A 24,994-nucleotide genomic window follows, 5' to 3' on the forward strand; every position below is an offset into this window, starting at 1 on the left:
TAGCTTAGATTATAATTACAAGAAAATAATCATGACTTAGAAAAAAAAATAAAAAATGCCTTTGGTCAAGTTCACCCCATCTGGGGGGAAGTTGACCGTATATGCATTTTGCCCGTAAAATTATTTTTCTTGTAAGTGGGGTTAATTTGACCATTTCTTAAACCATTTTTTGTTAATTCGTTATATCGGTGGATTTAACAACCCTTGGAATATTAATTCTTTTTTTTAATTAAAAATGAATTCTTAGATATTTATCGTTAGAATCGTTAAAAATAATTTTAAAAATTATACAGGGTGGCTGAAGTATATCACAATAGATATTTTTCTATGTTTTCGGTCAAATTCACCCCAGCGGTCAAAGTAACCCCATTTTACGGTATCCGAATGGTTATAAAAGAAACGTTGTAATATCTTTATATGCTTTTTAGGTATAATGATGGACAACTCTGAAATAAAGGAGCTTATTGTAACTGGGAAATAAGCCACAATTTAAAGCTGGGGCAGAATGATATAATATATAGCTTCAGAACAATATTAAGAAAGGAGCTATTAACCAACTGCGGCGCCTTCCAGAAATGGCAAATCTTTATACATGTATAAGTGCCTTTTTGAAAATGTGTATACTTATGTATCAACTAGAAGAGCTTTCTTGAATATATCGTCTTCTTATAAAAATATACAATACAACGCTATATCAAACATGGCAGGTGCAACGCTGAGGATGTTTTATGTTCATTTATTTGTGATAAAGAAATCAGTTAGCCTAAAAGAAATATTTTAATCGTTAAGAAATTTTATTGCCGAAAACTGTGAATTAGTTAATATGTATTAAATGACATAATATGTATTAAAAGATGTAAACTAATAATACTTTCCCGTAATAAAATTTCTGTATAAAAATAAAGAAAATTACATATTATGTCTTCTTCAATGTTTATATTGGTTGTATTTTCCCTCTTGTTTTAGCTAAACAATATTTATTTTGTGACTTAATTTATACAGATAAATAATTAATATTTCATTAACAAAAAGAAAAAATAAACAAAGATGTGCAGGTTAAATAATGCCATGTTTGAACTAAATATGATTGATAAATTTTTAGCAATTCAAATAATCAAAACCGATATAATTTGACTTGAACTTTCAAATACGTTAAGCAGAATTGCTATTTTCTTTTTTTATCAAAAGTTATCATCCTACGAAAAAGCTTTTAAGAACATTTTTTGCTTAGAATGACCCAAAAAATACAAAAAAATGGTTTGTTTTGCGAGAAATTGCTGTTATGTAATTCCTCAAGTTCTTTATTTATAATAACATTCTTATCGACATCGGGATCAACTGTTACCCAAAAAATTCGTGTTCTACGGGTCAAAATACATAAAAAAAACTTGGGTAAGTCTATCTGAATAAAGGAGGTAAAATTGTGACTATTTAATAAAAAAATCACAATAATTTCACTAGTTAGGTTTTACACGATAAAACTCAATTGTCCTTCACATAACATTTCGAACATTTGTACTTATGGTAGTGGTCTTTTCGGGCCGCTGATCACAGTTTAAAGAAGCAGAAGAAGAAAAAGAAGATTATTAAGCTTCTTGACAAGTGACGTCCGCTCATCACTGTTTTTTTTCTGTGCCTGTACTGATCACAAGTGGTTTCCAAATAGTTTTATAAAAATTATTAGAAAGTGTTTAAAATACAACAAAAGTCATCAGAGAATAATTATGTATCCCGAAAGAGGCGGAAATATGAAAATTTGCAACAGAAACTGGTAGAGTTAAGGTATTTATATGATATTTTTGGGTTTTATCCCAAAAGACCAAGTTATTTATAAGATATTTTTGAATTATTTTATGTTAGATAAATTAAATTATGTGTGAATAGATCGAACTATAAATATTTAATATTTACGAAATGACAATTTTAATCAAATTCAAACTTGGGGTCCTATTTTGTTGTTATCAATATATTTTCTCTGTTGTCATAGTTACTATATCTCGCCTTCTTCCCTATTCGAAATACTCAAAACGTCAATAGTATTTGTCAAAACACACAGAGATGTAACAGGCGCTATGTTGCCACACTGCTCTGATTTTCCTATTAATGTTTATTTTGTAGCAAAATGTCCGACAGACATGATATTATGCAAAAATTTATATTGTTTGTGTCAATAAGGATAACTTAAGGTAGCCCAAAGTAATACAGACTAAATTATTAGGGGTTTAACAATAAAATTATAGCCCAAAGGTTTAAAATAGAACAAAATAAAGGGTTTACCAATAAAATTAGAGCAGGGGTGTTTTTAAGCAGCCCAAAAAATCTTTATGATTATTTGACCTGCCTCTATTTTTCAGAGGTACTCTACAGTAGTCCAGAAGTTTAGAATAGAACAAAATATATTAGTTTAACTGCTTTTATAAATTTTACTTCGATTTCACGTTACAAGCAAGTTTACTTGCACTAAATTATTTGTTTGGTTTTGTGTTCAAACAATAAAACTAGAGCAGAGGTATTTTTTAGTAGCCTAGACGATCTTTATGATCATTTTATCTGCTTCTATTTCTCAGAGGTATTTTTACAGTAGCCCAGCAGTTTGGAATACAATATAATTATATTTATTTCACTACTTTTGTAAATTCTACTTCGATTTAAGATTACAAGCAAGTTTAATTACACCAAGTTTATTGTTTGGTTTGTCTTCAAACAATAAAATTACAGCAGAGGGTACTTTTTAGCAGCCCAGACAATCTTTATGATTATTTTATCTGCTTCTATTTCTCCGAGGTACTCTAATGTAGCCCAGAAGTTTAGAATACAATAAAATGTATTTATTCAACTACTTTGTGCACATTTTGGCTAGATTTCATACTACGAGGGTAGTAAGTTTACTGCTTTCATTAAATGTTTGTTTGGTTTGTCCTCAAACAATAAAACTAGAAGAGGGTACTTTTTTTTTAGTAGCCCAGAAAATCTTTATTTTGAGCTACTCCTATTTCGCAGAGTTACTTATAGTAGCCCAGAAGTTTAGAATAGAATAAAATATATTTAACTACTTTTTGCACATTCTGCATTGATTTTTATCGTCTACCTTGATATTACAAAGTTAGTAAGTGTACTTACAATAAATTTTTGTTTGGTTTTGTCAAAAATATTAAACAAAGATACAAAATCAGCTTTATTAAGTCATCTCGAAGTCATTACGAAGCCACAAAAGACCACTGTTTATCCAAAAACTGTACCACAAAGCCAAGCTGCTGTTTCCACTCAGCATCCATCAAGAGTTCTTTCAGAATCTAGCAACTTTAATCAGCAGCGTTTAAACTTCAATCCAACCTTGAGCAGACCAAGATTTGGACAAAGTCAGTACTCAAATGACCCTCTACTAGCATCGAGATACAAACAATCGAACAGACAGCAGTACCAAAAGCAAATGAGAACAACCAGGATGTCATACTAAAGGTCAATAAAAATTAATAGGGTAATATTGCTAACTGTATTAAAATATGGAAAGGGATTACTTCAGATAAGAAAGTTTTAAGTTGGGTCTAAGGTTTTAATATTTTATTTAAAACAACGCCCTCTGAAGAGAGAGCACCAAAAGTTCTCATAGACCCAAACTGGTCGTATGACAAAAAAAAAAAAATACTTGAAAAGTAATTAAAAATTACTATTTCTCCTTCTTCACATACAAAAGGACAATTTATTTTTCGTAGTTTTTTGTGCCCAAAAAGGACGGAAATCAGAGATTTTGTTTTGAATTTAAAACAATTGAATTGCTTTATAGAAGCCACATATTTTAAGCTGGAAGACTATAATAGGTCAGTCCTCAAGCTCATTTTCAAGGGTTATGGCAAAAATAGATTTAAAAGTTGTCTATTTTGCTATTCCTGTTCATTAAAATTCTAAAAAATATTTAAAATTTAAGTACAGAACTTTTTTATATTAATTAAACTGTTTACCGTTTGGTTTGAATAATATCTCGGCTTTTATATTTACAAAAACTTTAAAACCAGCCCTAAATAATCTAATAACAGGAGGCTTTACTTTTGTCAATTTTTTAGAGGACCATTTACCAATTTCAAAATCATATTTAAAATGTAAAGAAAATATTGTTTAAACATTTTCTATGTTTTTCTGCTTGGGATTTACTATAAATAAAAAAAAAAAGGAAAAGTATACTTTCACCCACACAAAATATAACTTTTCTTGGTTTTACGTTTGATTCGAACCTGATATATTTTGCACCTGCTGACAAAAAAAAAAAAAAAAAATATCTAATAGTATTCAGAACATCAAAAATAAAAGTACATGTAAAATATGATCATTTGCAGCCTTAATCGGTCAGTTTGTAACAGTTAGTCCATTTATGGAAGTTAAATATGGAAAATTATACTAAAAAAATATATATTTATATAAATAAATAAAAAAGAAAAGTAGCCTCTTTCTTAAACTAATAGTTATAACACTGAAATGACCATACCTAAATACTTAAAAACGATTACAATTGGTGGTTAAATAACAAACCAATTAGTGAGCAAAATATAAAATAATCCAATTATGTACTTGAAATATTTTGCGATGCATATATCTTTTAGCATGGCGGGTACGCTGCATTGATAACAAAACTCATGGTTTTTGGAGTCATGAACAACAACTACATATAAATGTACTTCAGTTACTAGCAGCATATAGTGGCTTGAAATCCTTTTTGAACGAATATAGGAATTGTAACATTTTGCTAGGAATAAATAACGCAACAGCTGTGTCTTGCAATAACAAGATGGGTAGTGTACAGTACTCAACATTTGCAGATAAGTTTAATAATTCTGTGAAAATAGGAATTTAAAAATTATTTTTGCATCTATAACAGTAAAAAAAAATGCTTTTGCCTGACTCGGAATCAAGATCTTTAAAAATTGAAACAGAGTAGGTATTCTTTAAGTGATAATTGTGTTACTATAATTTTTGAGCAGCTTGTTATTCCAGAAATCGATATGTCTGCCACATATCCTAAAAAAAAAAAAAAAAATGTGCAAGGTATGTAATTTTGAACCCTGACCCCGGATCAGAGAAAGCCAATGCCTTAACTCTAGATTGGCATGGATTTAAATTTTATGTTTTTCAGCCTTGGTACACAACCTTTGACAACCACACCTTACACAACCAAAAAGATAATTATGGACCTGATAAAAATTTAATCTAGAATTTTTATTTGGGCTTTTATATCCAGGACATCCTTTGGGTTTCCATATTCTTGTCAGGCAAGCTTTTTAAGAAAAGGCATTCCTGAGGATTCGATCCCAACTATTACAACAAATCACTAAATCTGTATGATACAGTTTTCAAGAGATGGCGACGGTTTAGTATAAAATAGTAACCATTTTGCTTATGAATTATCAAATTTTAATTTTATTAAATCTATCGTAGAACAGGATTATAATTATAGCTCGTATAAACATTCACAGTGCTGCATTGGCGTTGATAGAAGATATCCTAGAATATTATAAAAACATTTTTAAATTTTTTTTACAAATGTATATTCGCTCGCTGAGAACATTAGTGACGTAACTCAAAAAATACCAATTGTGACTTAATCTATTAAACATACTCCTAATATTGAACTTGATATTATGCTTTAATGACGGAAGTCTCGATACGTCAGTAATACTCTTTGACTTTTAGTTCCACTTCTGCATGCATTAGTGACGCAAGTCACTTTACTACAACTACGTTTTTGAAGTCACTTTACTACAAAACGTTTTTGAAGTTACGTCACTGATGTTCTCACCAAGCGAATATAACCTCAAACCTTAATTGCCCAAATATTAATTAACTTGGGACCCTCTACCAGTATTACTTTATTTAGAAACATTATTTCGTCTCACAAGTCTTTCCCTGAAAGATCTTACTTACAAACTTGTAATGTTGATTGCACTCACTTCAGTTCAGAGGTTGCAAATCCTGTACCTAATAAAAATTCAGAATATTTTCATGGATCAAGATAAAATTGACATTTTGATATAACATAGGATAAAGACTTCCCCAAAAAATAATAATAATAATAAATAAACAAATAGCAACCTATTTAAAACAAAAAACACAGTTGAGAGTGTTTAGAGATTTCTAAAACATTCGTCCTCAATCGGAAGACAATTTGTTTATAACTAAAAACAAAAAAAAAAGAGACGTAGAAAGCAACATCTACCCAGGCGTTGAGTAGATGGATATAACATTTTTTTAAATTAAAAATATAGACACTAATATTTTTGAAGTGTATAGTGTCAGACATGCATCTACCTCAGCGGGAGTTAGAACTGGATTATAGAAGATATTAGAGAGACGGCGAGATGGACAGAAAATTCTCAAGTATTCAATATTTTTTATAATAAACCTCTAGCAAAAGATTACGGACTCTTTGCAAAACCGTATTGTCTGGTGAGTCCATGTAATTGTATGTAATTGTAATTATATTACATGTGTAGGTTACTAATATTAGTAAGAACATTAATTTTCTTATTATGTTTATTTGTACCTGGTTGAAGGTACACATCTCATATAATTAAAATATAAACATGAATCTTAATTAATAATTGCTCTAATATGTTAGTTAGGTATACATATGTATATATTTTGTGTAAAGTTTCTAAAAAAAAAAAAAAAAAATACTAAGTACTATTCATTTTTGGATTGCAATGTACTTTTGTTTATTTATCGCACAATATTGTTTAATCTTTCAACAGCCTACCATAAGTACAAATGTTCGAAATGTTATGTGAAGGACAATTAATTGATTGGTTGACTTACCTGTTAAGGAGGGACAATCATAATTGTCCTATCTTACATTTCGAACATTTGTACGCTCCCCCCCATTGATCCTTTTGAACCCACCCATGTCTTGTGCGATAAAAATATAAAAAAAAAACAGTGATGAGCGGACGTCACTTGTCAAGAAGCTTAATAATCTTCTTTTTCTTCTTCTGCTTCTTTAAACTGTGATCAGCGGCCCGAAAAGACCACTACCATAAGTACAAATGTTCGAAATGTAAGATAGGACAATTATGATTGTCCCTCCTTAACAGGTAAGTCAACCAATCAATTAATTATTTTCATGAACATTTAATTTTTAGCTCGATTTTATTCATAGAGTGTAATATTTTAAAAGGATTTCAAGAGATTTTAGCTAACATAATTAGAAAGATCTACGAGGACATTTTACATTATACAAAATAAATCCTTTGAAAATATCTTTATGCATCTGTATTTACTTTGTATTTACCTCTTTTCATAATGGAATATTGAGTCGACTGAAATTTGCGGGAGTACTAAAGTACATAACGATATGACACGATCCGACGAGGGGGAGTTTAAAGAAAGGTTTTATGTTATTGTACGGTTTGGAAAGATTATTGATTTCTACTCGTAATGATATAAAAGCCACATGTTTGTTACTTTTCTTCAAAAAATTATTTTATTCCAATGCATAAACATTTTCAATTTCTTTTCAACACGAAAATGCAGCAGCTGCATAATACTCTGGTTTAATCGGGAAGTGCAAGAAGAGTCTATAGCGGTTTCGGAGGTTTTTTCCTCCTCATCAGTAGTCCCATATCCTCTTCTCTCCGATTGCCCCAGGTATCATACTTTTGGTCCAAGAGCTGTGAGACATTTTTGAGCAGGTATTTTAGGCAACCTGAAAAATTTTCAGGTGACTCTTCCATGATAGCCTAATACAAACATGCCGGTCTGACTGGAAGGCAGCGGTTATTTTCCCCAAAAATCCACCCCAAAGTTAAACAAAAGGGTAAAAATTGTTATTACAAAAAATATCATTGACGTGATTTTAAAGTAAATTTAAATATTCAAATATAAAGAAAATAAACAGGCCAGGCGATTTGAGGGCGATTTTAACTCTGCAAGATACTTGCATGGGCGCCCCAAGATTATTTTCAGGGGATGCATCTGAACTTCAGAAGATTTCATCTGAATCTGTACATACTATTAACGAGTATAAAATACACAACTATACATGAATAACTATGTACATTCCTTCCGGACAGGGAGGTGCAATTGTTATTTTGACAGGGTATTTTTTAATATTAAAAATAACATTTTTAAAATGACAGTTTTTTTTGGTGAAATTTTTCAACTGCCAGGTGATCAAACAAATTACGCGTGCATATACGCATTACGCGAGCGCTGTTCGCTCGAGAAAAATCACGTGAACTGGCGATGTCCATGTTGTTCTTCCTCGAAACGTTAGAGTATTTATTATAATATATTATAGTTTTTTAAGTAACTTTTTCTTAATTAAAGAAAAATAATACGTACTATACAATAGATTTTGCAAATATGATAGAAAAAGACAAATTTATTATTATAAATATATAGGTAGAAAAGTATAAAACTATAAACTAAATTAATTCTGTATCCGAATCTTGTACTTCTTCTTCAAACTCCTCAGCTGAGCTTAAATATTCATTCTCTTCTTCCTCGTCAGACTCCCCTCGAGACTCAGATTCCTCTTCTACATGATATGTAAATAGTTATAATATGTATTTAGAAATAATTAAAAATTAATTAGTGATTAACTAGTTGAGTTGCTACGTATTCTCCATCCTTTTATACGGAGTCGAAGCCTGGACAATCACGGGCGCATCTGAAGAAAGACTTGCCGTTGTTGAGATGTGGAGTTATCGAATAATGTTAAATATATCATAGACACACGTAACAAACACGAAAACATTAATAAAGATGAAAGAGGCAAAACAAATACTCAACACTATGAAGGAAAGAAACATGAGCTACTTTGGTCATACCTACACTAAGAAATAAAAAACGTGATGTGATTGGTTATATAAGGAAAAGTATTAAGCATTGGTAATTTTTCATTATTTCTAAATACATATTACGTTTTTATGTTTTCTACCTATATATTTATAATAATAAATTTGTCTTTTTCTATCATATTTGCAAAATCTATTGTATACTACGTATTATTTTCCTTTAATTAAGAAAAATTACTTAAAAAACTATAATATATATAATAATTACTCTAACGTTTCGAGACACAACAACATGGATATCGCCAGGTCACGTGATTTTCTCGAGCGAACGGACTCACTCAATTACAACAGAGGACGCAAATAGCTACGCAAACAGCTATCGGTATACGCTCTTTCTCACACTGCTGCTTACCTATAGCGCTTTTCATTTATATGCACGCGTAATTTGTTTGATCACATGGCAATTGGAAAATATCACCAACAAAAAACCTGTCTTTTGTAGAATATTTATTTTTAAACTTAAAAAATACCCTGTCAAAATAACAATTGCACCTTCCTGTCTGGAAGGAATGTACATATAGCTATGCATGTGTAGTTATATATTTTATACTCGTTAATAGTATGTACAGATTCAGATGAAATCTTCTGAAGTTCAGATGCACCCCCTGAAAATAATCCTGGGGCGCCCATGCAAGTATCTTGCAGAGCTAAAATCGCCCTCAAATCGCCTGGCCTGTTTATTTTCTTTATATTTGAATATTTAAATTTACTTTCAAGTCATATCAAGGATATTTTTTGTAATAAAAATTTTTACCCTTTTTTAACTTTGGGGGGATTTTTGGGGAAAATAACCGCTACCCTCCAGCCAGACCGGCATTTTTGTATTAGGCTATCATAGAAGAGTCACCTGAAAAATTTTCAGGTTGCCTAAAATACCTACTCAAAAATGACTCACAGCTCTTATATTATTTGGGCCTTTCCGAATTGCAAAGAACGAAATGCCGCGGATGAACTAGAGCCATCTACCGAAAAACAAAGTAAGTTATCAATCGAAGTAGCGCAGAAAACGACAATAAATATCGTTCCCATACCACCAGATTGATAACAGGTGGAATACTTTCTTTGGTTACAACCTCCCGAGATTTTCAAAAATTATAAATCATACAGGATGCCGAGAAAATTAAGATGAGAGAATTTTAAATAAGGCACAACTAGTGTTGCCCAAATGCAAGACCAAGACGAGACTTGGGCAGTCTTGGCCTTGGTCTTGCACCAGTACACCTGGTCTTGGTATTGGTCTTGGTATTGCACTCCCAGTCTTGGTCTTGGTCTTGGTCTTGCAGCAAGAGTCTTGCAAGTCTCGCAGTTACCCACTAGCATATTGTTATTTATTAATAAACAACTAACATTAGGTGGGTTTGAACCCACGATCTAAACTATCCCAGCCTATACTCTAACTAACTGGGCTATCTACCATGTCCCACGGGAGTCAGTCTGTTTCTTAATAACCGTTTGCATATTTTTAATAACCTGACATGTGCTAAAACATGGTGAAAACACAAAAAATCAAACAAATGACATAAACTTATCTAGACTGTATTTTAAAGAACATTATCTGTCTAGAAAGGGATTGATGGACTCTCACATTAGGTATATGAAATGAAATGGAATAAAAGAGTTCTACAATTTGCCATTTATTCAAATAAAAAATTTAAAAAATACAAATTAAATTACAGCACAGTACGCAATAGCTTTGACACTATTATTAGTTGAAAATTTTTGTTTGCTATTAGTTGAAAATTTTAAGAATGACTTTTTTTAACAAGAATTAATACAAAGTAATACACGCAGTTTAATTATATAACATTTATACAGAGTGAGTTTTATGTATTTAACGCCTCAAATATCTCGGAAACGACTTGAACGATTTTTATAGAATTTGATGAGTAAAGGTCTTCTAATGCGGCCGATATTATAGTGGTAATTACAGATTGTTACCAGATCTTGCGTTTTTTTGAAAATATAATGAACTTTAGTATTTCAAATAGAACACCCTGTATATTTTTGCATTTTCAACCATAATAACTACTAATTAATTTTCATGTAATATTTCCTATACCGAAATGCCGTAATTTCTGAGTTATTTCTATATTTATTTAAAAAAAAAAATTAAACAAATTATAAAAATCAATTGTTTCAGCCCTGGCAGACTTATTTTAGGTTCTTTGAATCATATGGAACAAAAAAGGTCTTTTGTAGTTTTTGTCTAAAGTTATTCGTTTCCGAGTTATAAACAATTTAAAACTGAAAAAAATCGAAAAATGACGATGTTCAAGGCTCAAAAACACAAGTAATAGCTATTTGTATAACAAGGGAGGAAAGTGATACTTTTCCTCCCGAGAATGAAGTTTACTGCCCGACGCGTAGCGGAGGGTAGTAATCATTCAAGGGAGGAAAAGGCACTTTACTCCCATGTTATACATATGGTTTTTCCACCTTCCTCAAATAACAAGTAATTTTTTCATTTTTACTTAATTTATTTTATGTAACTAACCAATAAAATTTATTAGAACTAAATCTAACAAGTAGGTACAATATAACTGTCAACTGTCAAATATAAGTCAAATTATTAATGTAAACATTGTTAAATCAAGATAACAATTTACTGTTTTTTACCATTCTGCAAAATACAGAGTGTTTTATAAATAAATGTTAAGAAGGTATAGATACTTACGTAATAGAAAATAGATATTATACAGGGCGTCAATAAGTTATATTTCATGAGTGACATACCATGACGTTACTTTTACTTTTCCTCCCTAGGGAGGAAAAGTACAACTTTGCTCCCTACAATCAGGTCCGGAAAAGTATACTTTCGGTAGAGGTAGGTGGAAAAAAATATTATTTTCGAAATCTCGAAGTGCACAAACTGAAGTTTAAACTTTATTTATCAGTTGTCGATAAGTAATTTGTTTATTTCATTTTAAAAAACATTGTTTTTTAGTTTTTAATGCAGCCCCCATCCTCTCATAAGTTCTTCATTAACAATAAAAAAACAATGGCAAAATCACACATCGGCCAATATCTCTTTTTATATAATAATAAATATCTCTTTTTTTTTGAAATTTGAAGGTTTTGTAGCATTTTACCGTGCGCGAATGGACTATACATGGTAGTCAGGCATCATCTTATCTACTGCTTTTTCAGCAAAAAATTTTGTTTGGCCGATTGATCTAATATCTAATTGCACACCCTGCAAAAAGTAGGACGTTTAGTCTTTACGATATGGATAAGGAAAAACAATTGAGTGGTTGTCCGTAACAGTGAATATGGTATTCGTATTATATTTTTATCACCTTATAGGCGACATACTTCTTTAAAAGTTTCAATGCGATATTGTTATACACACAACACAAGAAGATTATTTTATGAAAGGTTGCTATTCTCAAAATCTAGACAAATGCTCAATTGTAAATAATTTCGGAGCGAAGGCGTCGTCTGATATTAGGAAAGAATGAAATATTTTATTTTTACATTGTATAATAATTTATTATAACCTCTGAGTACGTATCCAATAAATAACTGTTCATATTTTTAATTCGGTATGTATGTTCATCGTATTGTTCATAATGCGGAAAAATCCATTTTTCCAAATTTTTGTTAATATTTTTTTGTATCTCATAGTCTCTAAGCATATACCGGAACTAATATACAGGGTGTAACAAAAATACAGGTCTTAAATTAAATCACCTATTCTAGGACCAAAAATAGTTCTAATGAACCTAACTTACCTTAGTACAAATATGCATATAAAAAAAGTTACAGCCCTTTGAAGTTATAAAATGAAAATCGATTTTTTCCAATATATCGAAAACTATTAGAGATTTTTTATTGAAAATGGACATGTGGCATTTTTATGGCAGGAATATCTTAAAGAAAAATTATAGTGAAATTTTTGCACCCCATAAAATGTTATGGGGGTTTTATTCCCTTAAACCCACCCAAACTTTTATGTACTTTCCAATTAAATTATTATTGTGATACTATTAGTTAAATTCAATATTTTTAAAACTTTTTTGGTTCTTAGTATTTTTTCGACAAGGCAGTTTTTATCGAGTTGCGGCTTCTTTTCTAATATGTATGTTTACGTAGAGATTTTATGGGGGTTTTTTTCCTTTAAACCTCCCAAATGGTTATGTACGTTCCAATTAAACTATTACTGCGATACCATTAGTTAAACACAGTGTTTTTAAAACTTTTTTGCTTCTGTGTATTTTTTCGATAAGGCACATTTTATCGAGATGTGACTTCTTTTTTAATATGGTTTAAAATATACCTAAATATGTAAATCATAAATAAATTTTCCTATTATTATCAAGTCTCCATAATCGTACTTAGCCATATCACAGATGTACATAACATATTATATGGCCATATACAAATATGTGGTGGATTTGACAAATAATATGCAAAATATTTCGACAAATACTGACTTTTCGAAAAAGTACCAAGAGGCAAAGAAGTTTTTAAAGCATTGTGTTTAACTAATGGTACTACAGTTATAATCAAATTGAAACGTACACAAAAGTTTGGGGGGGTTTAAAGAAACCAAAACCCCATAAAATTTTTACGGGCTGTCTAAATTTCACTATAATTTTTTCTTAAGATACTACTGTCTTAAGAATGCCACATGTTCATTTTCAATAAAAAATCTCCAATAGTTTTCGATATATTGGAAAAAATCGATTTTCATTTTGTAACTTCAAAGGGCTGTAACTTTTTTTATGTGCACATTTGTACTAAGGTAAGTTACGTTCAATCGAACTATTTTTGATCCCAAAATATGTGATTAAATTTATGACCTGTATTTTTGTTACACCCTGTATAATTCCATAAAACGACACTCAAACTGCAAGACGCAAGAGTCTCGCAGGCTTGGTCTTGTTCTTGATCAAGTCTTGCACGGTCAGTCTTGGTCTTGGTCTTGCTAAAATAAGGCGGTCTTGGTCTTGGTCTTGGTCTTGCTAAAACGCAAGAACAAGACCAAGACTGCAAGACCAAGACCGATTTTGGGCAACACTAGGCACAACCCATATGCTCAGCGTGGTAAAAGTTCCAACAAGAAAAAATCCTTAATACTCAACAAAAGAGTAAATGAAATAAAATGTATAAACATTTTCAATTTCTTTGCAACACCAAAAAGCAGCAGCTGTTTAATACTTTGGTTAAATCGGAGGGTGCAGGAAGAGTCTATACCGGTTTCGGAGGTTTCTTCCTCCTCATCAGTAGTCCCATATCCTCTTCTCTCCGATTTCCCCAGGTATCATATTTTGGGCCTTTCCCAATTGCAAAGAACGAAATGCTGCCGATGAACTAGAGCCATCTACCGAAAAACAAACTAAGTTATCAATCGAAGTAGCACAGAAAACGACAATAAATATCGTTCCCATACCATCAGATTGAAAATCTCGGGAGGTTGTAAGCAAAGAAAAGAAAGTATTCCACCTGTTGTCAGCTGGAGGATATTGAAAAAGGCAGAAAGAAACATAATATAAAACAATTTTACAAACAGTCAGAGCAACAAAAATCCAAACAGGAGAAACCGTTTTTGAAGATAAAAGTGCCATTCACTGCGGGGGAAACATACTATACCAGAACTGCGATGAAGAAGTAGACTGCAGACTAATAGTACAAGATAACGACGAAGTAGAAGTTCACACAGAAAAATAAGTACAAAAAGAAATTAAAAATTACCTAAACAGAAAAGCAGCAGGAGAAGATGCAATAGCAGTGGAATTGATAAAATATGGAGAATATATGAGAAAAGAAATAAACAAGCTAATAGGTACAACAAAAATATGGATATGAATTACACTACCAGACGAGTGGAACAGAGGTATTATAGTACCTATCTTTAAAAAAAGAGATCGAAAGGAGTGCCAAAAATTACAGAGCAATTACCTTATTAAGCACTACATATAAAATTCTAGGAAATGGATTCCCCCAGGAAACAACAACCTCTATGAAGATGTACTAACCAGACGTATACAAGACCTTGAACACGACATAGAAGACCACCCACATAGAAGACCCACATAGAAGTTGAAATTAGTGTATCCACCACCACAGAAAGAACCCAGTACCTTCTGCTCTCTCACATATACTGGCAAAATAACAACAAAAATAGCCAGATACATAAAAAAGAAAGGAATAACACCAGCTTTCAGAACTAACAACAACTTAAACAAACATATTAAAAACAATAAAAGCCGAGAGAAAGCAACTACAGAGTGGTGTGTACAAACTAACTTGTGGTGACTGTCCGAAAACTTACATCGGTCAAACTGGCAGAGCTTTTGACAAACGGATAGCAGAACACAAAAGGGCTTTCAACAATAGAAAAACAGACACTTCTACATACGCGCTTCACCTTCTAGATCATAATCATTCTTTCAATGAAGAGTTTCAAATTCTACATATTCAAAATAAAGGCCTTAAGCTATCACTTTTAGAATCAATGGAAATTAATAAATTGAAAAATACAGATATAATTCTGAATGACCAACTCGAGACAAACAGCTCCCCACTCCTCAACTTCTTCAGTTAAAGACTTAAAAAGGCAAACCCATTGTAAAATATATCACTTGAGAAAGGCACTTTGCCGAAACAGCTGTAGTAATAACATAGTTGTAATAAATTTTGTGGAAGTATAAAAAACAAACGTTTTTCAGTGTTTTATTGTGAGACATAGAAGACATTGAACAAGCAAATAATGTCATAACGAGAGCACTAAAAGAAACAGAAAGGGAGTGCTGCCCGACTGTCGTGACCCATAAAGAAAAATTAAGCCAAAATACCAAAGAGCTAATAAGTAAAAGAAGACAGTTGACGGAAAAATACGACTCCAACTACACAACACTGAAGAAATTAAATAAAGATATCCACCGATCAATCCGAAAAGACATAAGAGAAAACAACACAAGAGCAATCAATAACTCACATAATTCAATAAAACAAAAGTTTAAAAGTTATGAGGCGTAATACGAATAACATCGGTAACAAAAATATGTACAAAATAAGAAACAAAGATGGCAATATTGTAACGGATAAAGCCGAAATCCTCAAGGTTGTCGAATCGTTTTATCGCGAAATGTATGAGAGCACCAACGAAAGGCAAGATCAGCCCCTGAACAAAATCACAAACCAGGGATCAGAATTAATACCAGAAGTAACACCACATGAAGTTAAAAAGGCACTTTCAGAAATGAAAAATAATAAATCCCCTGGCGATGACGGAATAGTAATCGAGGCAATCAAACAAGGTGAAAATAAAATTATCCAGGCTTTGGCTAAACTTTTCACCCAATGCATTTACCAAGGAAAAACTCCTTCTCAATGGAACAATGCAGTCATTGTTTTATTACACAAAAAGGGTGACACAACAGATCTGAAAAACTACCGTCCTATCAGTTTGCTATCACACATATATAAACTTTTCACAAAAATTATCAAAAAAAGACTGGAGGTTAAGTTAGACTTCTATCAACCTAGAGAACAAGCTGGATTTAGATCTGGATATAGCACTAACGACCACTTACTGGTAATAAAAAACCTAATAGAGAAGTCTGCGGAATACAACAAACCATTGGCACTGATATTCGTGGACTACGAGAAAGCATTCGATACCATAAGCCAGCAGAAAATGTTAAAAGCATTGACAGAATGCCGAATAGACCATCGCTACATTAACATGATCAAATATATCTACCAAACGGCAACGGCTAGCGTAAGACTGTCTGAACAGCAAACAAATACATTCTGTATACAGCGAGGAGTACGGCAGGGAGACACCATCTCACCAAAGCTGTTCACAACCCTTTTAGAACACACATTTAAGAAGGCAGATCTAAACGAATATGGTATCAATATAAATGGAGAGAAGCTCAGTCATTTGAGATTCGCAGATGACATCGTCCTTATAGCCGATCGTATGGATGATGCAATAATAATGTTGAACAAATTATATTACGCTTCCTTAGAGGTCGGACTAAAGATTAACATTGTTCCACCGTTGCTAAAGTCTACCCGTTATTAGCCGGCCGGAGAAGTTCGGAAGAAATAATACGATATTTCCTTCACCTGAGCTTTATTTTAAGAACTTTACTTTACTTATACAAAAAATACAACAACTGGAAAACGTGAACAATAAACATTTCTGTCTTGAAAAAAGAGATTGACTTTTTAGGTTATGATAGTCTTCTTCTTTTTTACATAATGCTTCACAGGTGATCCGCGGCGCGAAATCAATCCGAATTTGATTTTCTAACATTCTCCCACCTGAGAAAGGGATCAACCATGAAACATTTCTCATTAAAACTAGAAAATAAATTTACAAATTACAAGTAACGAGCTGGCTTCTTAGTAACACGTCCACTACGCGTAATTTTCGCATCGGGTACTCTGCTTTTAGATATCACTCCCGAACGCGTTTCATCTTGATGAACTTCAAATTGCTGAGACTGGTTGTCTCTAAGTTCTCAACATCAGGAAAATCTATGGAATCACCCTCACGTTCCAAGAGAAACAGTCGCTGCACTGGTCGTAGAAGTTCACCTCGCGACGTTTTGACTCTTACTAAACGTGTACTTCCATCTTTACCGGGTAAAAGTTCCATGACCCTTCCAATAGGCCACTCAATACGCTTAGCATTGACGTTTTCTACTAAAACAATATCTCCAATCTTTACGCTCAAATTTATTCCTTTGTGATACCTAAGTTTTAGTTGACCAAGATATTCTAGTCTAAACCTTGCACGTAATTGTTCGCGTAGACGTTGTGTGTTTCGAGCACTACGCGAGAGTGAAGTATTGTCTATCAAATCACAGTCTGGCATTTCACATCCCGCTAAGTCACGCAGAAACATGGCCGGAGACATAGCTATCAAATCGTTCGGATCATTAGAAATGTAAGTTATTGGTCGAGAATTCACCACTGCCTCACAATCGCAAATTAATGTTAAAAGTTCTTCATAGTGAAGACTTGAGTGTCCCAATACTCGACGTAATAAGTTCTTTACTATACCAATAAGTCTTTCAAAAAACCCGCCCCACCACGACGCACTAGGGTGATTAAACTTCCATTTTATACGTTGCGTTGATGAATCCCGCGCGATTAAGTCCCAGTCTATATTAGCGAATGCATTTTTCGCACCGCGGAAATTCGTACCATTATCACTATAAAGTATTTTAGGCCGGCCCCGTCTAGCAACGAACCGACGTAGAACTTGCAAAAAGGCCATTGTAGAGAGCGACAAAGTAAGCTCCATATGCACCGCTCGATAAACTGCACAAGTGAACAAGCATATCCACGCTTTTTCACCACTTTTGAGGTATAGTGGACCGGCAAAGTCAACACCTGTGATTTCGAAGGGGACAGCATCTCTTACTCTATCCTCTGGCAACGGAGGTGTTTGTACAACGTAGGGCTTAGAATCAAACCTTTTACAAATTGAACATTTTTTAATAACAGACTTAACAGTGCGTCGGCCACCTAGCAACCAATAATTTTCACGCAGCTGGGCTAATAAACTTTGGGTTCCTATATGACATAAACTTCTATGCTTATCCATAATGAGAGCATGAACAGCGCTATGCTTGGCAGGTAAGACAACTGGAAATCTATAATCTAAGGTATCTTCTCTATTGGCTATTCTTGATTTCAGACGTATTACCCCCCTTTTGTCATAAAATGGATTAAGACATTTTATCTTCTCATCGTTCAACCCTTTAAAACTTTCTTGTTGAATTATCTTGAAAATAAACTCTTCGCCTTTGCTCAATTCTTCTACAGTTAATTCACCTTTCATTTTTTGATCTGAATGCTTTAAATTGTAAGCTAGTCTGAAAATATATGCTATCATACGAATAGTTTTGGTAAATTTACTAAAGTAAGATAAGTGCCAAAAATCAACGGGATTTTCATTAACAAGGGTTGTTACCACTTTCTTCTTATATTCTTTAGCAATTTCTTCTTCATTTACCTCCAAAACTTGAGTCGGCCAATTTTCTTTGGGTTGGTATAACCATCTAGGTCCCTCCCACCATTTTGACTCAAAAAGTGTTTTAGAATCACAACCACGAGATGGTAGATCTGCCGGATTCAGCACACCTGGAAGATGGTGCCACTGATCTGTAAAACTTAATTCTCTTATTTCACGAACCCTATTCCAAACAAATGGACCCCACTCATCTTGCCTTTGAATCCAGGAAATGACAGTTGAAGAATCACTCCAAAAATATTTCTCATAACAATCTCCACTGAAGTTTTCTTCTACCTGACTATAAAGCCTAGCTGCAATAGTTGCACCCATTAACTCTAGACGTGGAATGGTTAGCTTTCTTAACGGCGCAACTCTGGACTTCGCAGCTAGCAGGTGTACTGAAACCTTGTCGCCTCTTTTAATTCTACAAAAAACCACAGCTGCATATGCAAGCTGACTAGCATCACAAAAGGTATGAATGCTAGTTTCTTCTGAAGCAGTTCCAAATGATATCCAACGAGGAATCTCAATGTTAAAGAGGTATGGTAACTCAACAACCCAATGTTTAAACCTATCCGAGACTTCATCACTAACAGGATCATCCCAGGGTGTTTGTTTCTCCCATAACTGCTGTAACAACAATTTAGGTATCAAAGTGGTTGGAGCAGTAAAACCTATGGGATCAAATATTTTTTGTGCCATGGAAAGAAGTTTTCTTTTTGTCACAATGGAAAGATCTGGTTCCAAAGAATCGCTGTTAATTTTCAAAACGTCTCCTTTGGTGAACCACTTAAGACCCAGAACCATTACATAAAAATTATCACTGTCGGAGTTTCCAGAAAACTCCCACCCTCGTAAATCAAACTGCGCATCAGACATTGCAGAAACCGCTTCCCTAATAAAAGTGTTTAAACTCTCTCGGTTGGTCATGCTACAAATGCAATTATCTACGTAGAAGCTTTTGGCTAAACGCTCAATGGTTTCCTGTGAATATTTAGCATTAGGTAAAGAACAATTTTCGAGGCATTTCGACAGGTGGTAATCAATGGTAGCCCCAAGTAAGAACGGACTACAATTCACACCAAAGACTACTCTTTTGTGTCTTAATACAATTTCTTCACCGTTATCATTGAGCCATAAAAACTTTAAAAATTCGCTATCATTTTTATTGACACTTATTTGCAAAAAAGCCTTCTTAATATCAGAGACAACTCCAATTTCAAATTTACGAAATTTAAGAAGCAAAAGTGGAATACTTTCAATCAGATTTGGTCCCTTTTCAAGGCACTGATTAAGTGAAGGTTTATTTTTCTCTCTAGCTGAGGCGTCAAACACTGGCCTCACAGCGGTCGTAGATCCCTCCTTTAACACAGGTCGATGGGGTAAAAAATGTCCAGTGGTGGAGTCACTATTTGTTTTTTCTATTATTTTCAAATTTTCCCATTCCTGAAATACTTCATTATAACGAGAAAAGAGATTATCTCTTTTGAGCTTGGACACGACCGAATGTAAACGACGTTTTGCCACATTAAAATTAGCTGGTAATGACGGATGCCCTTCCAGCCAAGGAAGTCCAACCTCGTATCTGCCTTCTTGGTTTATGATTACAGTTTGTAAAAATAACTCCTTCGCTGCCAATGCCAATTGCTCCTTGGACTTCTTCTCACTAGGCTCCTGAATCCCCAAAACATCCAACTCCCACAGTTCAGTAATGGATGGATTAACAAATAAACTTAAACAAGTCATATTAGCTTGTGACACTGGGCTTATATTTGCAGATTTCCCCATTATTGTCCATCCAAAGTATGTTTCAACAGCTCCAAGTCCACTAGGTAATATATGACGCCTCCCTGTATAAAAAATATCAGCAACATTTAATCCCAATAAAAGTTCAATCGGACCACTACCTTCCGTATCAGATAATTCAATATTTAAAGACTTTAATTCCTGGGTCCATGGACCATAAATAGCTGAAGGTATTTCGTTGCAAATATACGACTGATCTAAAACTTCCATATTATAAGTGTAGTCTCCATGACTTGCTAAAACATCATAACAAAAGTGTGTACTATTTGATTCAGTACCTCCAAAAAGACAATGAACGATTTTTTCCCTTCGTTTGGCTTCCAAACCCAAAGCTGAAGCTACAGACTTCAAAAGATACGACCTCTGTGAACCACTGTCAATTAAGGCTCTCACAACACAAGTACCATTAGGACCCTTTAGATTAACTCGAACAGTTTGCATAAAAACATGAGTGTGAGTAAAATTACTTAAAGTTTGGTCCTTTGGAGTATTATCAACATTTTGTTTATCTGTCAGATCAGGAAATTTTCTGGTAGAAAGGTTAGGACACATAAGTGGAACATGGGATTTGCTGCATAAAATACATCTTAAACGTGTGCGACATTTCCTCGCCTGATGACCCCCCTTCAAACAAAAGAAACATGCCTTATGTTTAGACAAACAATTTTTCTTTTCTTCTAGATTCATTTTCTGTGCCTTAAAACAAGAAGTGCTCTCATGTGCTCCATCACAAAACAAACATTTGACAACATCTGTACTATTTAACAAACCAGCAGCAGTGTAAAATAAAGGTTCCCTCTTGACATTGCGTTTACGAACATGTTCGCTATCAGATTTCAAATTTAAGTTACTAAAATTCTGTGCTAAACCAAAACCATCGCTAGCTAAAGATATTTTTTGTTCATTTTCTACCTCAGATCTCAAAAAACTCATAAGGTTGACTAGTTTCAATTCCAAAGTTGTGTCTTTATTCATATTAGAATTCAAAGAAAGATTTGATCCTAAATTACGATCAGCCGAGCTTGCTGTATTGCAAAAACTAGATCTCTGCCAAATTCTCAAAATATCCTGTGGCAAACAGGATTCAATCAATGGATACAATATTGCGGCATATTTATCCGAGGTTATCCCTAAAGTATCTAAAGCTCTCAACTGTGTTTCAATGCTGTCATATAACAGAGATAATTCTAACTTTTGAGTAGCCATAGAGTTTTCTAAAACTAACTTAAGTAACTCTCTAACATAAATTTCTATCTGAAGATCCTCCCTGCCAAACCTAGCCTGCATGCACTCTATAATCTTTTTATAATTATCAGCTACCATAGGAAAACTTGTAACAAGTTGTCGAGCCCTACTGCCTTCAACAGTTGCTTGTATCAAATATTCTATTTTATCACATTTATCTATGAATGAATCATCATGAATATTTTTGAACTGTGACCAAAAAGGTAGCCATCCCTTTATATTTCCATCATAACGCTTAAACTGAATAGAGGGCAACTTAAATCTACGCTTACCTTTTAATTCTTCTTCTGAACTTACTGAGTTACCAGAGTCATCAACCACTTTCACTTCATTACGAGCATTTACCAGCCTTTTAAATAACATGTGTAACTCTGTAAACCTCATTTTGTATCCATGGCAGTCTTCCATCTCAGCAAGAAGGTTCTCTTCAGTGGCTTCAACCAACATTTCACTATAAATCTCATTGTCTGCTACCTGTAGTTCAGTATACTTCAATTCAAAACACGTCCAATCTGTTTCAATTGCATCAAAATCGGGCTCACTTCTTTTAAACAAAGAGTACAAACGATTGCCCACTTTTGTAAAACTTGTTCTCAGCACTTTTCTATGCTTCTTTTTTGCTTCAATCTCAGCCATTTTAAATCTTTAATTTGTTGCCCCTTGGCTGACTGTATTTCTCTCGACTTCACTAAACTGTTTTTTTTTCTCGTAAATCAATAATTATGTACGTAAAATACCAACAAAAGTTCCAACAAACTCACGTGACCTCTGTCACGGTCGCCAAAAATGTTCCACCGTTGCTAAAGTCTACCCGTTATTAGCCGGCCGGAGAAGTTCGGAAGAAATAATACGATATTTCCTTCACCTGAGCTTTATTTTAAGAACTTTACTTTACTTATACAAAAAATACAACAACTGGAAAACGTGAACAACAAACATTTCTGTCTTGAAAAAAGAGATTGACTTTTTAGGTTATGATAGTCTTCTTCTTTTTTACATAATGCTTCACAGGTGATCCGCGGCGCGAAATCAACCCGAATTTGATTTTCTAACAAACATCAACAAGACGCAAATAATGACTAATCTGGTGCTAAATCGTAATATTGTTGTTGATGGAATGGATATTGAGCAGATTGCATCTTATAAGTACTTGGGACATGAAATTCGGTTTGGACGAGATAACCAGACGTGCGAACTCCCACGTCGCATAGGATTAGCCTGGGCAGCGTTTGGTAAACTTAACTATGTATTTAAATCGGACTTGCCCATATGCCTCAAAAGGAAAATCTTTGACCAAGGTGTGTTGCCTGTACTCACTTATGGAGCCGAAACATTAACACTAACAAAAAAGGTAGTGAACAAGATTCGCGTAACTCAGAGGGCTATGGAGCGCCAGATGTTGGGTGTCTCCCTGAGAGACCGAATCCCAAACGAAGAAATACGCCGTAGAACAAAAACAATAGACGCTGTCCAAAAAATCGCGTCGCTTAAGTGGAATTGGGCAGGACACGTCGCCAGATTGCCAGACAACCGATGGACAAAACGTATTGTCGATTGGAGGCCGCGAGAAGAAGCACTACGGAGCAGAGGACGCCCACTAACCAGATGGGCCGATGATTTGAAACATGTTATCGGTAACTGGATGCAAGCCGCACAAAATAGAGATGAGTGGAAAGAGCTGAGGGAGACCTATGTCCAGCAGTGGACGCGTACGGGTTGATGATGATGATGATGATAAAATTCTAGCAAACATACTAAACATGAGACTTAAATCATGCGCTAAATCAATATTTAGGAGATTATCAGAACGGGTTCGGACCAGGAAGATCGACAATTAATTTCATACATACAGTGGAGAAAATAATTCAAAAATCAAGAAAGTACAACAGAGAAATGCCCCTAATATTAGATTTTATAAGCTCTTTTTATACAATTAATTGGACAAAAATGATGGAAGAGCTAGAGAAACTTGGAATCCCATAAAAATTAAAATATGTGCTAACAGTAAGCCTAAAGAGCCCGTCAGCAAAAATCAGTTTTACCTGAAAATCTTAAGGAGATCAAAGTAAACAAAGGCGTGAAACAAGGTGACTCTATTTACCCAACACTGTGTAACCTGATATTGGAAGTAATAATAAGGAGGACACACTTTGCTAAAAAAAAATTACAGATCAAGTAATAGCATATGCAGATGATCTAGTCATCATAGCCAAGACGAAGATTACAGTTATAAAAGTGTAATGATACGCCGCGAGCACCCACCGACAGCAGCAGCTAGAACCGTACGAGCTCCACCATCCGCGCAGATGCCCCACTCATTTCCACTTCTCCAAAACAGCACAGGCAGAGGGATAATTAGCACGATATAAGGAAGCATAAGATATGACATCAACGCGCACTAAACTCGTACATCTCGCGCATGACGTCACCTTGTAGTAAATTTTCAAAATGTCTCGTGCTTGCGGATGAAACGAACTGCAGAAATTCAAATATAATTTAGTAGATGTTTTATTTACTAGGTTAATTTAAGCTTAAGTATATGAAATAATATATTGTGCAACCATTGTAATATAACACATATATTAAATATTCAGAAAATTCTATAAAAGCATAAAAGAAAGCACAGAGAACTAGTAACTGAAAATCAAAAAATTATAATGAGATGAAAAGAATATTTTGTAGAAAAACTAAAGACAGACAATGAGTGATCAAAACAAGACAATATGTTATACATTCAAATCTGAGTTATGAGGAAATGGTACAAATAATAAAGAAAGAAGTAGGTCAAATAATAAAGAAACTAAAAAACAATAAAGCGCCAGCATGGAGGATCCGGACTGTGGGGAAAAATTCATTACCTAATAACATTAATATGGAACAAGGAGCAAATGCCGGAGGATGGACAGTTGGCCTTACACAGCCAATATATAAAAAAGGAGATAAGAGGGAATGCCAGAATTATAGGCCAATTAATGTAATACACAACAATCTTTCTGGTATACGAAATAGATTATTAGAATACTCCGAAAACATAATTGGTGATTATCAAAATGGATTTAGAACAAATAGCCACTACAGATATTCATATAATGTATTATGAATACGACATATAACTAATAAT

The 24,994-nt window shown here is 33.6% G+C and overlaps 1 protein-coding gene across 1 annotated transcript; it reads right to left on the bottom strand.

Annotated features, from left to right (window-relative positions):
* Positions 1–17,153: 17,153 nt before the first annotated feature.
* Positions 17,154–22,509, bottom strand: LOC114341344 (uncharacterized). Its single transcript, XM_050660114.1, has 2 exons — positions 19,549–22,509; positions 17,154–17,159 (listed from the first exon to the last, which is right to left on the bottom strand). The coding sequence occupies exons 1-2, from the start codon at positions 22,507–22,509 to the stop codon at positions 17,154–17,156; spliced, it is 2,967 nt and encodes a 988-aa protein (XP_050516071.1).
* Positions 22,510–24,994: the final 2,485 nt, after the last annotated feature.

This window comes from Diabrotica virgifera, chromosome 9, assembly GCF_917563875.1.
Source record: "Diabrotica virgifera virgifera chromosome 9, PGI_DIABVI_V3a".
Classification (NCBI taxonomy): Eukaryota; Metazoa; Arthropoda; class Insecta; order Coleoptera; family Chrysomelidae; genus Diabrotica; species Diabrotica virgifera.

What these genes read in the sequence shown, in the direction of transcription:
- LOC114341344 (XM_050660114.1), bottom strand. Translation starts at nt 22,509, where the DNA reads ATGGCTGAGATTGAAGCAAAAAAGAAGCATAGAAAAGTGCTGAGAACA.